The sequence below is a fragment of the Euprymna scolopes genome, chromosome 45, assembly GCF_053919585.1.
Source record: "Euprymna scolopes isolate OS-2025 chromosome 45, ASM5391958v1, whole genome shotgun sequence".
NCBI classification, from domain to species: Eukaryota; Metazoa; Mollusca; class Cephalopoda; order Sepiida; family Sepiolidae; genus Euprymna; species Euprymna scolopes.
Window position 1 is genome coordinate 63,764,121 of NC_136526.1, and position 16,836 is coordinate 63,780,956.

The 16,836-nt window shown below is 34.6% G+C and overlaps 1 protein-coding gene across 7 annotated transcripts in view; it reads left to right on the forward strand.

The window, feature by feature from the left end:
• LOC145269843 (cytochrome P450 4A25-like) overlaps nt 1-16,836 on the forward strand; it is a 117,065-nt gene that overhangs the window by 47,802 nt on the left and 52,427 nt on the right. For all 7 annotated transcript variants that reach the window (XM_080125564.1, XM_080125565.1, XM_080125563.1 and 4 more), the window contains 3 exons: nt 1,005-1,225; nt 10,869-11,064; nt 15,322-15,449. In XM_080125564.1, the coding sequence (XP_079981690.1) occupies nt 1,058-1,225; nt 10,869-11,064; nt 15,322-15,449 (492 nt within the window). In that variant the 5' untranslated portion in view covers nt 1,005-1,057. The remainder of the gene's footprint in view (nt 1-1,004; nt 1,226-10,868; nt 11,065-15,321; nt 15,450-16,836) is intronic.

Consider the following 16,836-nt stretch of genomic DNA (forward strand, 5'->3'; position numbering starts at 1 on the left):
AGATGAAAGAGGCTTTGCCGAGGGTCATTGAGCACTTCCATGGGGCTTTTTGTATGTTTGGTATTCTGCACAACCACTTCGTCCAGCACCTCTCACTCTTAAACTGAAACTTTTAAATATAATAAAATGTTCCGTCTGCCTGCTTCCCTCCTGACTACAACTTGGATGTCTTCAAGTCCAACGTAAACAAATTCTTGATGAACCACCCCCTTAAGTAGACACTTTAAATATCCACACTAACGTACTGTACTTACAATGACCCTTATCCCTGAGTGGCTTCCAGGCCTTGATAAGTGGTGACCACCTTGTAAAAAAAAAAAAGAAAAAAAAGTTAAATCAAAAATTATGATTAAACCAGGTTTAAACTCAAACAAAACGATCAAACCAGGTTTAAACTCAAACAAAACCAATTTGTCTCTTTACTTGAAGCTTGTATTCAAGACATCCACTTACTTATATATTCTAACCGAGCAATCTTTTTTTAAAAAAAATTATATACAAAGCAAAGAACACATTTTAATAAGAATACTACTCCAGTAGTTTCTTCCCCAGAACCGCTAGACTTTGGAATTCCCTTCCAGGTTCCTGCTTCCCCAACTGTACTGACATGCAGAAGTTCAAGTGTAACGTGAACCGACATCTTGCTTCTCAACTCCCCACCTAGTACCCCTGTAGTCTGTGTCTCTAATAGTAGTCCCCTATATCAAAGTGGCAATGTGCCTTGTTTTGGGGTGAAAATGTAATTAAAAAAAAAAAAAAAGAATATTTGCTTAACCCATGAGTTTTCGAAGTTTATTCACCTCCTCAGAGGAAAAATAATTGTAAATATTATAAATGGTTTGCACCTAATTTGCTAAAGATAATAAACATAGGAAATTATAATAAACAAATGAGTTCACTGTGAAATTTCCACAGGTCTCACTAGTTATATATTATATCAATATTTGAACATGACAAACGAAAAAAAAAAGTACAGTTATTTTAATATACAAATTATTTTTCAGGTTTACATTCTGGCTATGCGTGCGTCAATCGCTTTGAACGGTGAAGAGGAGCCATGTTGTTTTTTGTGTGGGACCAGCTGATGGTCAGCATCGTGACGCTTCTTTTGGTTCTGCTTCTCCATTCGATTTTTGGGTGGTACAAGAAATTCGCAGAATGCAAAAATGCGGCACTTCAGTTTCCATGTCTACCGAAACATTGGTTCTGGGGAAACTTGGAAGAGGTAAGAAAAAAAAAAAGCTTTCTCAATTTATTTTTATTTCGGACTATTATTCTCATCTTTATTAGTTGTTGTTTTTGATCTTTTATTGGTTTTGTTTATTCACAACGTTTCGGCCAACTCGTGAATGGAAGCCCTATACCAATAGGATTTTTCTCGAAGAAACTGACAGCAACACAGACAAAATATTCTACTTTCGACCGTGAACTTTTAGCAGCTTATTTGGCTGTATTACATTTTCGCCACCTCATTGAAAGTCGTGAAGTACTACTTCTAACAGACCCCAAGCCAATATGCGGCGCATTTCGCAGTTTAAAACCAGCAAAATTGGATAGGCAACAAAGGCCAGAGGAATAGTTGGCCGAAACGTTGTGAATAAACAAAGGAATAGTTGGCTGAAACGTTGTGAATAAACAAAGGAATAGTTGGCTGAAACGTTGTGAATAAACAAAGGAATAGTTGGCCGAAACGTTGTGAATAAACAAAGGAATAGTTGGCCGAAACGTTGTGAATAAACAAAGGAATAGTTGGCCGAAACGTTGTGAATAAACAAAGGAATAGTTGGCCGAAACGTTGTGAATAAACAAAGGAATAGTTGGCTGAAACGTTGTGAATAAACAAAGGAATAGTTGGCTGAAACGTTGTGAATAAACAAAGGAATAGTTGGCCGAAACGTTGTGAATAAACAAAGGAATAGTTGGCTGAAACGTTGTGAATAAACAGACCAATAAAAGATGAAAAACAACAACTAATAAAGATGAGAATAATAGTCCGAAATAAAAATAAATTAATATATATAATGCTCATCTCAAAAATGAATTCCAATTAAGGAATAATATATATATATATATATATATATATATATATATATATATATATATATATATATATATATATATAAACTTTCTCGGATTATTATTCATCGGACTACTGCTCTCATCTGGAGTGTAATTTTTTTTTTTTTTTTTACATGGAGTTCACCACTTATCAAGGCCCAATGGCCACTCGGGGATAAGGGTTATTGTGTGTACAGTAATCAATGGGATAGTGTAGCAATAGTATTGGAGAATTGATAAAGTATCATTACTTAATGGGGCGGTTCATCAGGAATTTGTTTGTGTTGGACTTGAAGACATCCAGGTTGAAGTCGGGAGGGAAACAAGCAACGTTTCGGTCGATATAACCTCCGACCTTCTTCAGGTGTATCTTGTGGAACTCGGGAATGTTTCTGTCGAACTCGGGAATTTCGACGGAATTTCGAGCGGAACCCTTTATTTACTCCACGAGGGTAGCTTGTTCTTGTTCCGTCAGTCATGACTGGATAGAGGTCCTAAAAATTCAGAAACGTCAAAAACTTTCTCTTTTTAACTCAAATACCCACTGACCCACACATTCGAGTTAGTATTACGAGGTGCATTCAATAAGTTTCCAGACTTTTTTCATATGGTCACTTTTATTAATAGTACACACATGAAACTCTTGCCCCCATCGAAGAAATCGCCTCCGGCTGCACTACACTTGTACCGTTTCAACAACTTCTGGAAAGCCCCGTGGATATCATCTTGCGTAAGCGTGTCAATAACCTTCATCACAGCTTCTTTAATCTCCTCAAGTATTTCATAACAACAGCCTCTAAGGTTTTCCTTGAGCTTAGGGAATAACCAAAAGTCACAGGGAGCAAGATCTGAACTATAGGGAGAGTGAGGAACTTTGATTGATCAGCTTGACCATCTTGTAGCAGCTGACGCCCGCTACATCACAGACAGGAGCTAATCCTCACGATTTGAGATTTGAAATTAATTCCCTCCTGGCTTGTCCAATCACAAGCCAGCTCTCAATCACGTGACAGAGTATATAAAAGGCGAAATCTGAAACTCTCAACCCTCTTTGATCCTGACCCTGTCGGGCAGCAGACTTCGCGTGGGGCTTTGGCCCCAGGCTGAATGTGAATACAACAAGTTAGCTACGGCTTTTTTCAAATTCCCCTTTATTTCCATGTGCGGTACCCACACGAACATTCTTTATCACGCTACAGAACTGCTCTCGTCAATACAACTCACACTCACCCACGACAACACGCAAACCCGCTGAAGACTTTGTCCTTTCTTTCTCCTTTAATCGGCTTCCTTCATCCCAGCGACTACTAGCTATAAACACGTGTGGACTGAGCTGTTCTCTCCTAAACAAGCCGGCAATATATTAATTCTATCTTTACACAAGAACACCACAACCTAATGGTAACATCCAAACATGGTCGAATTAAAAATTTCCAATCCAACAGGTAAGTTCCAAATGGTCCAAAATGATCCAAAAGGCAGAATTCCTTGGAAAAAATCACAAATGGAATGAGTTCCAAATCGTTAAAAGAAAAGTTCAAATGTGCACAGAAAAAGTATATATATATATATATATATATATATATATATATATATATATATATATATATATATATATAAGCTCGATAACCCCAAATAAGAGATAGAGCTTATAATAAAAACAAGTTGTTAATAAAACATGTTAAAAAATCACATTATAAGGCCAAGAATATCTCCGACAGTCGGAGATGTTCTTGGCCTGATGATGTGATTTTCCCTGGCAGGGTGGTCACTGAAACATATTTGCATATGTGTAGCCACTAGTTTTCATATTCAACATATTTATATTGCTCTGTCTAAACATTGAGCACTCTTTGGTAGACACATTGTGTTTTTTGCTTAAATAAGTAAACAATGCTACCAATAATATATATATATATATATATATATATATATATATTATCGCAGTGTAGCTTAGTTTCCTAGAAGTACATCCACTAAAGCAACATGTGTCTACCAAAAAAGTGCTCAATGAGTTAACAGAACAGGTATATTTAATTTATTTATACAAACATTGATGGCTACATATATGCATACATGTTTCTGCAATCATCTGTTATTGGGAAGACAACGTCTTCAGGCTAAGAATTTCCCTCAAAATTCGAGGGAAATTCTTAGCCTTAAGACGGGTGATTACAGAAACATGTATGCACATATGTAGCCATCAACGTTTATATATATATATATATATATATATATATATATATATATATATATATATACTAGCAAAAGTACCCGTCGTTGACTGGGTTCAACACTGAAACACTTATCACAATATTCTGTGGATCTATAGTAAAAAACCTTGTTAAACTTTGTGACATATTTCCATTCTATGAAGGTCAGGCGCGAACGAACACTCCATAATTTTATTATACCATATTTCTTCAAACTGAAACATAATTATCAAAGTATACTTACGCAGATAGATATGAAAAGTCTTTATTAAAGTTTGTGCCTATTTCCATTCTATGGAAGCCAGGCGCGAACGCAGACCCCACAATTTTATTATATCATCCCTATTTAAGTTAAAACATACTTATCAAAGTATTATTATGTACATCTATATCAAAACCAATTGTAAACGTTTTTTTTTTATTTTTTATTTCCATACTTTGTGGACCAGGCGCGTACGCAGACTCCACAATTTTAATGAACCACCGTTCTGCCAGATCAAACATACCCATTCCTGTGTCTCGATACATATTCTATCATTATATGTGATCAGTTTTCTATAATAGTCAACCATATAGGAGCTTATTCGTGACCAGACACACACACAGACGTCCGGCTTTATATATATATATATATATATATATATATATATATATATATATAGTAATTTATAAAATATATATGGCGATTAAGCTACACTGAATATTCGGCGTTACATCCACTCTAGGATTCCTCAGGAATCCTAGAGTGAAGCGAAGCGCCGAATATTCAGTGTAACTTAATCGCCATATATATTTTATAAATTACTAACTAGCTCTACCTACGTATTGAGAACTTTTGAAGTAAATACTTAAAGTTGACGCATAAATCTATACTTTCGTATATTAATTGTATGTGAGTAAATGAAGTGGTTACACACACACATAGATAGATAGATAGATAGATAGATAGATAGATAGATAGACAGATAGATAGATAGATAGATAGATAGATATTTAAAGATTATGATGGGTTTTTGAAGCATGAAAAACGATGTTACTTTTTGTATTCAATATTTTTATTGTTATTTTTTATATTTCAAGTGGACCTCCGCTCTTGGTCACAAAAAAATATCGAAATGAAAAAGAAAAAGAAAACCGTTGAAAGAACTGGACAGCGTTCATTCCTACCAATCATGTTCGAAAAAGTTCACGTGAATCATTTTAGCCGTTTGTGGAAGAAGATTTTGTTTTTTTTTAGTATTTTTTAATGTTGCAATGTAAAAGCGTGTAATTCAAACGGTAAAAATGAGACGCAATTGATTTCAATATGTATAATGGAATTCCAATACAAGAAGGATCTTTTGTTCGTTGCCTGCAAAATTATAAAGTCCAGGACCTGTACAGAGCAGCTACCCATCGGAAACGCTTTTGAGATTAAACATGGCTTTCAGTTCAAGAACGATGATAATAATAATCGCTTTGGTGATGCCCGACAGTGCTAATATATATATATATATATATATATATACTAGCGGGGGTACCCGGCGGTGCCCGGGTATTTAGAGGTGTGTGTGGTTTTGGGTAAATCAAAACAAAAGAATAATAAAAAAATAGTTGCCCGGGTGTTTGTGTCGGGGAGGGGGGGGGTTAAAAAAAAGTTTTAGTAGGTAAGTAGGAAGGATCAAACCCGAAGCCTTGAGACGAAGTTGGAAAAATAAAGTGTGAAAAAAAAAATGTGCGACGTTAACCGATCGGCCACCAAGGAATAGTAACGGAAAGATGTTTGAATTAGTTTAAATATTAAGATTGGCAGGTGCCCGTACTTATTGACTTAATGAAGTCAACTTTCACAGCGAGATGTTGTGGGGGAAACCAGCTCCCCATCAAAAGGGGATCGTCCAAATTGAATAGCAATTGTCTGATATAAGGAGAAACTCCGCATTGATCAAAGCTGATTTTCCGCGAATTAGTTTTGCTTTTATACGAAAAAGCTGAATCTACACGCGGCGATCCAAAAATGTAGAATATTTAACTTTACAAAGTTGGGCAAATTAACTAGACAGACGACCCCCGTTCTTAAGTTGCGAACATACACAAAAAGCGAATATACATACATACATACATACATACATACATACATTTTCGCTTTTATATATATAGATTAATAGGATAGCATGTGTGTTATTTATTTTGTGTGTCACGCTTACATCCGAGTGACTGTCGTTTAATTGTTATGGACTTCCATTTTTTGTAATAAATAATTTTACCAAGAATTCTTCATCAGTTTTGGTCGATTATAGCTGTAATCTTTTCTTTTTTTTTTAAATAATTTTATCAAGAATTCTTCATAAGTTTCGGTTTCGGTTTCGTTTCAAGCTGATGCACCCAAGTAATGTGGATATATTTTTTTTATTTTTGAAATCGCAACTTTATAACATATAAAAATCAATAGAACATTAACTCTATAATGATATATAACATTAACTCTATAATGATATATAACATTAACTCTATAATGATATATAACATTAACTCTATAATGATATATCATATTGACTCTATAATGATATATAACATTAACTCTATAATGATATATGACATTAACTCTATAATGATATATGACATTAACTCTATAATGATATATAACATTAACTCTATAATGATATATAACATTAACTCTATAATGATATATCACATTAACTCTATAATGATATATAGCATTAACTCTATAATGATATATAACATTAACTCTATAATGATATATGACATTAACTCTATAATGATATATGACATTAACTCTATAATGATATATGACATTAACTCTATAATGATATATGACATTAACTCTATAATGATATATAACATTAACTCTATAATGTATATAGCATTAACTCTATAATGTATATAGCATTAACTCTATTATGTATATAGCATTAACCCTATGATGTATATAGCATTAACTCTATGATAATATATAACATTAACTCTATGATAATATATAGCATTAACTCTATGATAATATATAACATTAACTCTATGATAATATATAACATTAACTCTATAATGATATATAATATTAATTCTATAATGATATATGACATTAACTCTATAATGATATATAACATTAACTCTATAATGTATTTTTTTTTTTTTTTTTTTTTTTTTAATTACATTTTCACCCCAAACAAGGCAAATTGCCACTTTGGTGTAGGGGGCTACTATCAGGGGCAACAACTACTGGGGTACTATGTAGGGATTTGGGCAGCAAGGTGTCGGTTCACGTTACACTTGAACTTCTGCACGTCAGTACTGTTGGGGAAGCAGGGACCTGGAATGGAATTCCAGAGTCTTGCGGTTCTGGGGAAGAAACTATTGGAGTAAAAAGATCTTTTACATCTAGGGACCTCTACAGTGTGGGGGTGGGATCTAGTAGCCTGTCGGGTTTGTCGAGGGTGCTCGCGTCGTGGGGGCACAAGTGATTGCAGTTCATCAGAGCATTCACCACTAAAATACTTGTAGAACAGGCAGAGGGATGCAACATTTCGTCGATGGGACAGAGGCTGAAGCTTAGATGCCAGTTCAGAGCCTATCAGATTTGCGACTCTCTTTTGAACCTTGTCAAGGAGCGAGAGACTAGTAGCAGATGCACCAGCCCAGATGTGGCAGCAATACTCCATACATGGGCGAATGGTGGCCTTATAGAGGTACAGGATACTTTCGGGTGTTAGTAGTTTTCTAGCACGGTAGAGAGAGCCTACCTTTCTTGCAGCGGCCCTGGCAATGCCTTCAATGTAATTGTTCCAACTCATGTTTCCTGTGAACGTTAGGCCAAGGAGTTTGAAAGATGGACTCTCAGATAAAGGGTCGTTGGCCATTGCTATTGGTGGTAGAGAGGGTTTCTTGTAATTATTGAATGAAACTAGTTTAGTCTTGGCAGCATTGAACGCGACCAACCACTTTTGTCCCCATTCCACTACAGATTGGAGGTCTTCCTCTAGTGTTTCTGCCATTTCTTTAGAAATGTGTTCATTCGTCTTCCTGTCGTGTCTGCCATAGAGTGTAGTGTCATCAGCATATATACCCATCTCAGAGGCAATGTTGTCGGGGAGGTCATTTATGAATATCAGGAACAATAGAGGTCCAAGGATAGAACCCTGGGGCACTCCCGCATTTATATCATATTGTTTAGATGTGCGACCGTCGAGGACTACCTGGATTTTTCTCTTATCTAAGAAGGATTTAATTATGTTAAGTATTCTACCAGTGATACCGTAAGATCTAATCTTCCTGAGGAGACCCTCATGCCATACCCTGTCAAAAGCCTTAGATATATCTAGAGCTACCGCTCTGCCTTCCCCCGCTTTGTCCAGTGATTGGTATATACGTTCAGAGATCACGGTGAGGATGTCTGCTGTGGAACGGGCTTGTCTAAATCCATATTGTTTGTCAGTCAGTAGTTTAGCATCTGTAAGATGATGGACTAGAGCATGGTTAATTATGGTCTCAAATATTTTGGCAAAAAGTGGGAGGAGGCTAATGGGGCGATAATTTGATGGGTCTGTCCTTTCGCCAGAATTCTTGAATACTGGTACAACAGAAGCAGTTTTCCAACAGCCCGGAAAGCAAGCTTCATTAAGACATTTGTTGTAGAGTTTGGAGAGAACTGGAGCTACTTCGGCTGAGCACTTTTTTAATAGCACAGCTGGGATAAGATCGGGTCCACATGCTTTGGAGGTGTCAAGGTTTTTTATGATAGCATGCACCTGAGCAGGGGTGGTTTTCAGATCGTCTAGTGTGGCGTCTGTATATAGCATTAACTCTATAATGTATATAGCATTAACTCTATAATGTATATAGCATTAACTCTATAATGTATATAGCATTAACTCTATAATGTATATAGCATTAACTCTATGATGTATATAGCATTAACTCTATGATAATATATAACATTAACTCTATGATAATATATAGCATTAACTCTATAATAATATATAGCATTAACTCTATAATGATATATAACATTAACTCTATAATGATAATGATCCGAAATCTGCAAGAATTAAAACATCAAAATATCATATTTAAGCGTATTTTATGACTGGGCTACGCTGGGCGTCCCTGCTAGCTTAGATAAATACTTTTGCAGTTTTAACAAAAGAGCTACAAACGACCCTGGTGTCTAACTCTGTCCCGTGGAGAGGCAAAGTAAATAGGTACAATAATATCAGAGTGTGTCCATTTACGCTGAACCTCTACAGAATGCCAGCATCAATATATTACATTCCCCCACTCTTTATCTGTGCCTAAATCAGAACGTGGATTCCATGAACAAAGCTTTTTTCTTAGAACTGCACGCCTGTGGAACTCTGTTCCGTCTGCCTGCTTCCCACCTGACTACAACTTGGATGTCTTCAAGTCCAATGTTAACAAATTCCTAATGAACCGCCCTCTTAAGTAAACACTTCATTAAATCTCCACACTAACGTACTGTACTTGCAATAACCCTTATCCCTGAGTGGCTTCCGGGCCTAGATAAGTGGTGACCCCCGTGTAAAAAAAAAAAAACTAGCAGGGGTGCCTAGCGTTGTCTGGATGTTTGTAGGTGTTAAAAAATAAAAAAAAGTCTGAAGCCTATACCGCAAAGGAGGAAAAGAAGGTTGAAAAAAAGAGTTGGTAATTTACTTTTGGTGACGAAAAATGAAATGAAAAATCGAAAAAAAAAAAAAGCTAGAATCTGTTAGCATTCCAACACAAGAAGTATTTTTGCTGGTTACCTGCAAAATTATAAAATCCATAACTATATTAAAACTGACAAAATTTCTATATTTTAAAACTTCAAAAATAAACCTAAACGTAGATTCCATAAACAAAGCTTCTTTCTTAAAACTGCTCGCCTGTGGAATTGTCTTCCGTTTTCTTGCTTTCCAGCTGACTACAATCTGATTGTCTTCAAGTCCAACCTAAACAAGTTCTTGATGAGTCGTTCCACTTAAGTTAAAAAATTTACCAAATTTCCATTACTAACGATTACTATATTGTCCAATTGACTACTATACACCCTTAACCCTTATCCTCAAGTGGTCTCTGGGCCTTGATAAGTGATGATGCCTATGTAAAAAAAAAAAAATTTCAAGATGCTGTCCATCTTACCGTATATTTCTTTCAGCATGTTAAAATGTTCAATTCTTGACAGCACCTGTTCTGTCAGCAATGACTGGATAGACGTCCAACAAGAGCCCATGGTGCAGTAGTTAGAGTACTTGATGGCTGACGGAACAAGAGCATGCTACCCCCGTGAAGTAAATAAAGCGTTCCGCTCGAAATTTCGTCCAAATTCCCGAGTTCAACAAGATACACCTGAAGAAGGTCGGAGGTTACATCGATCGAAACGTTGTGAATACGAGTTGCAATTGTGCTTTGTGATAGTTACGCCATCTTTGATTTTATCATCTGAACAGCCATTATTGCATTGTCTCCCCTTGTTCTGCACTCATCAAAATGAAACCCAGAAATGTTGTTCCGTGACAGTAATACACAAGTGCCAGTATCTATTTAATTTTTACCTCCATTTTTTGGTTTATTTTAAAAAATTTTTTTTTTTTTTTATTTATGCAGCTAAGGTCACCCGATGGTTTCCTGTCGTACACGCGCAAAATGATGGAGAGGCAGTGCCAAACGTTTTGCTGTTGGTTCAGTTTTCTCTACCCTGGCATCTACATTGCTCACCCAGACGCCGTGAAAACCCTGATTCGTTCAGCTGAGCCAAAACCAATGGTGGCACCCGGATATGTCTTTGTTTATCCATGGTTAGGTAAGTTACCGTAAGAAATTATTTCTCACATCCTAAATTTTCCTCCCGACAGAGGCAAAAGAATCCACAAATACAAAAGCCATATTTTTTCAAACTCAAAATTTATTCAAATGTAACAGCAATGAAAGTTTATTGGTTTTGATTTTATCCTTTTGCAAAACGGTGGCCAGTTTTGCCTCCATACGCATGGAGCTGGTAGTATCAATTATTATGTTGGAATGTTAGTTCATTGCTCCCCAAAAGGATACATGGAATTCATGGTGAACTCGGCGGGATCATAGGCGTCTATAATTAAGCATGATACAAGTCGCTTGAGACTCTAGCTCGGTGGTTCCCAACTTATTTTGGGCATTTCTAAAATCCTGATGCCTCCCCTTTGTGATATTTAATTTTTGTTATTAAAAATCCCTCTGTTATTCAGTGAAGTAAGCTTAAAAGGCCATTAACTTGTATCTAAACAACGTTCCAAAGAACATGGCATCAATGAAAGAGAAAAATTTTAAAACGAAAGGACATTTAAATAAAGTTTTAAATTTAAAACATATAATAGAGAACTGAGATGCGAAAATATCAAATTTTTTAAATGAAAAATTATTTCATAATACTTTTTATCATTTTAATTATTGAATAATAATAAAAAAAAATTAAATTTAGCTTACATGAAAATATCTGTTAGTGGGATCCTTTAGCATCATGTCTGCGACAGATTTTATGTCAGGCTCTAATTTAGTGAGCTTAAGTCTCAAGTCTCCTCGTCTAGTGATATCTAGTCGATTTCTTTTCTTCAGTAATAAATCATTGACAGCACTAAAGCCACATTCAGCTAAATATGAAGATGGGAAGGGTAACAATTTTCTTGCTAAGTTGGTTGAATGTGGGTATTTAGTTTCTGCCTCATCACAAAGCCATGACGTCACTCCTTTTATATTGAATAAAGTTTTAACTGACTCATCATTTTGCATTTCCGAGAGTTCTTCTTGGTACTGCATCAAAATATCAGATATATCCACTAGCATTGGCTGTATCACCCATGTTGGAAAATCAATTTGTTTTAAATCAGAAAATCGTTCTTTAAAATCAGAGGCCATTATTTTCAGATGATCCACAATGACAAGTACAGCAGCATCAGTCATCTCACAATTTTTTAGCCAATAAAATATTATAATAATAATAATAATAATAATAATAATAATAATAATAATAATAATAATAATAATAACAATAATAACAATAATAATAATATTATTATTATTATTATTATTATTATTATTATTATTAATTATAATTATAATAATAGCGGTAAAAACAAAATAATAATAATAATAACAATAATAATAATAACAATAATAATAATAATAATAATAATATTAATAATAACAATAATAATAATAATAATAATAATAATTATAATAATAGCGGTAAAAACAAAATAATAATAATAATAACAATAATAATAATAATAATAATAATAATAATAATAATAATAATAATGAAAAAAAAAACTCATTCTCAAATTGCCCTATAGTCTTTGGTATAGTAAGCCCAAGGGTGCACGTCCTGCCCACGCCCCACCAAAATATTGCCATGTCCCACCAAAATATTGCCATACCCCACCGGTGGGGCATGCGCTCACGTTGGGAATAACTGCTCTAGCTGAATTGAGACAAGTTCCAATATTTAGTAAATAAAACATGAAGAAATGTTCATGAATGTCATCCTATAATTATGATAGTTTAAGCAATATAAAATTGTCTCTGCTTGTAGAGATGTGATCCTTTGTTCATCAACAGTTCAGTGAAGCAACATGAAGATATTGACGTAGTTCCCTGCTCGTGGGAGCTGCTGGGTTTTGAGTCCATCCCTTTTGCTGAGTTCTGCATGGACTGAAAATAAAAGCATGATACAAAAAAAGGCGCCAAGCAAATCACCTGACTTATTCAAAATTAACCAATGACGCCGGTCACTAAACTGCGTGGGCGACCTGAACAAAAAGAGATGGCGAATGTAAATGGAATTTCTCACATTACCAATACACAATGCGGACGATATAAAATTTAAAAAAAACAACAAAAAAAAAAACTTAGCAAAAAAGAAAGATAAGAAGAAAGAACAATAGTCGGTGCTAATGCACTTATTGATCCGCGCTATTTTTTTAAATTGTATTTTCAAGTTTAATTAAATTATCTGTTTTTATTAAATTGTAAGGTTAAAGTACAGAATAGGTACAAAGCACCCTCCCCTCTCCATGTTAAGAATGGCTTTCTAAATAATAACGTTATTATTTCAGCATGAATCAAAAAGTGTCATTTGTTGTAGTGTTCGATCACGGACCAGATATGTTTCTCCGACTGGGCCGATGTTACAGCCCCAGAGAATTGTTATTTGTCTCTTTCTGTTGTAAATGTCACGTGGGCATTGTTAAACTGTCGTCGTAACTTTTATACCACTAGATTAGATGATGCACGAGTTTAGACACGCGTTATTCATTTATTTATTATATATAACTACTTCATTTACTCACATAAAATTAATATCTGAAAGTATAGATTTATGCGTAAACTTTAAGTATTTACTTCAAAAGTGCTCAATACGTAGGTAGAGCTAGTTAGTAATTTATAAAATATATATGGCGATTAAGCTACACTGAATATTCGGCATTTCATCCACTCTAGGATTCCTCAGGCTAATGTGCGAATTCTGTGGTTATTCATCGTTTTTATATGGTCCTCTTCTATTGAGGATTTAGTTAGCCAATCAGCTTTCTAGTATTCACCGCGCCCCTTCCTATCAGCCAATGGGCATGCATTTTATCGAACAAAGGATCTGTTTTAAAACTAGTCTATTGAGGATTTAGTTAGCCAATCAGCTTTCTATCTATTGAGGATTTAGTTAGCCAATCAGCTTTCTACTATTGAGGATTTAGTTAGCCAATCAGCTTTCGGATATATTTGCTTATATTTTGATTTTCAGAATTTAAATTTAACCACTAAACTTATATATATATATATATATATATATATATATATATATATATATATATATATATATATATATATATAAGTTTAGTGGTTAAATTTAAATTCTGAAAATCAAAATATAGGCAAATATATCCGAGTTAAGAATTTATTGTTTGACAAAAGGAATATATAGAAGGGGTTATATTAATTTCCTTAAACCATGGATTTTCAATAATGGCCTATATCATCACCTCTAATATCTATCAGGATTTTTCATCTGATTTTTAATCTGTGTCTTATCTCGCTTATATATATATATATATATATATATATATATATATATATATATATATATATATATATATATATATAGTAATGTGATTGATAATTTAAAAATTAAATTATAATTAAATTAAAAATTTCTTATGAAACGGATTTTTAATTTAATTATAATTTGATTTTTAAATTATCAATCACATTACTAAATATTAAATTAGCTCTAGGATATTTACCTATCGAGCTTATTATATATCTAAATTACAACGAGCACTTTTTCTTACCCTGTATTTTAATTAAACTAGTAATTTTACTATTACATTAAAATACACTCTGCTCTTTAGACTATTGTTCTAATCTCCTTTAAATTTATATATATATATATATATATATATATATATATATATATATATATATATATTGAAATACTAGTGTCTGTAGGTATTTAATAATTATTATAGTAAATAATTATGTCAGCCCCTTTAAGAAACCCCTTTAATCGTTGTGCAGTTTCAGTTGAAATAAAAAGTCGGTCAATTTAGCTCTTATGCGCAGATCATCATATAATGATTAAATCACTCTGACAGACGTTAAAAAGCATTTAAAAATAAATGTTTAAATTTCAACAGTATTTTTTGCGCGATTAACGCTAGCCGAATGGATTAGGCCCTTGTTAATGAAGCCAGAGATGGCTTCTGTTGCCGGGTTCGAATCTATCGACTGGTGTTAATCGTGACACCCTGTACTGATGATTCCCAAAAGAATGAAACATTAGTGTCTGTAGGCATTTATTAATTATTATACTAAATAATTATATATATATATATATATATATATATATATATATATATATATATATATATATATATATATGATGTTATTTGTTTATATTTTTAAGCTATTCATAATTAAAAGTAATCAATTATCTTTACCACATTACAAATCTATATTATGATTCTTATATCATTTCTTTCCAAGCAACACGTATCTCCAACTTGAAGACGAAATATTCTGTCTTTTGTAGGTAACGGTCTTCTCCTGAGCACCGGGAAGAAATGGGAACGCAACCGGCGGCTGTTGACCCCAGCATTTCACTTTGATATTCTCAAATCCTACATTCCAATTTATAATTCAGCTACCGACAAACTCATCGTAAGTTTTTTTTGGGTTTTTTTTCTCACATAATAATTTTTTAACCGTATTTATCCGCTCATTGTACCGCGCAGAAGTAATAACATTATTATTTAGAAGGCCTTTCTTTACAAACACACACACACACACACACACACACACACACACACACACACACACATGATGATTGCAACGTCTTGTCAGATGAGTGCCACTCCCTCAGACATTTAAAATCTATGAGCCCAAATGCCTGAGGGAGTATCCATACAAATATGATGTTACAGAGTCTTAGCTTTGTACGACAGCTAAGTCTCTCTCTCGGTTCAAAATGTTGAGATCCAGCAACAAGCAAGAGCAAGATAGCCAGCAACAAATTAAACTGCAGACCAGCTTAATGCGGGTACTGGTCTTCCGCTTTATGGTTTTTTAAATCAGAGATTTGCTTCTCCTAGAAAGGTTGCCTTCACCACGGCTTACGGGAGCCCTCTCCACCCCCAATACATATACACACACACAAATATACACGGTGCTAGATGGCCGTTGACCCAGAAAAAGAGTTCATTCGCCCTTTGGAGGGTCTTGTTTTTAATCCTTCAGGGAGACTAGCCGCCCTCCTCACCAAACAAGTCTGGTGGGGGAACCAGTTTAGTCGCCGGTGACCCGACCATGAGGCAGTTAGTACTGGGTTACATGGTACCAGTAGCATATGACATGACCTGACATAAACTCAGACATATACACACACATAAACACACACACACCTGCTGTGTAACCTGACTTAGTAATATGGAATAAGTCAGAGAGAGTTGCAACCTTGGTTGAAGTGAGTATCCCTAATGATGGAGGTCTGAACAGAGCTGAAAGGGAGAAACAGACCAAATATCAAGGTCTCATGTATGATATGAAAAGAAACTGGAATCTTAGAGAGATATCAATCATACCAGTTATCATAGGTGCCACAGGGCTTATGAAGTAGGGTTTATAAAGAAGAACCTGAAGTCCTACCTAACTAATATTCCTGGTGAACCAAGTGCGAAAGAGATTCAGACAATTGCACTTAAGGGAACAGCGAGGATAATAAAAAGAGCTCTCGGATGGTTTCAATAAAAAGCGGGGAAATGTTGGCAACTGGTTTGGCTGCCCCATAACCAGCGTTACAATCTTCAAAGAAAGAAATTAAAAAAAAAAAACAACACACACACACAAACACACATACATACACTCACACACGCACACAAACACAAACACATACATTCATACACACACATTAAATCTCCAATACTGACGATTACTACTATATTATCCCATTGATTACTGTACACACAATAACCCTTATCCCCGAGTGGCTCCAGGCCTTTATAAGTGGTGATCCCCCATGTAAAAAAAAGAAAAAGTGTGCTCAATGGAG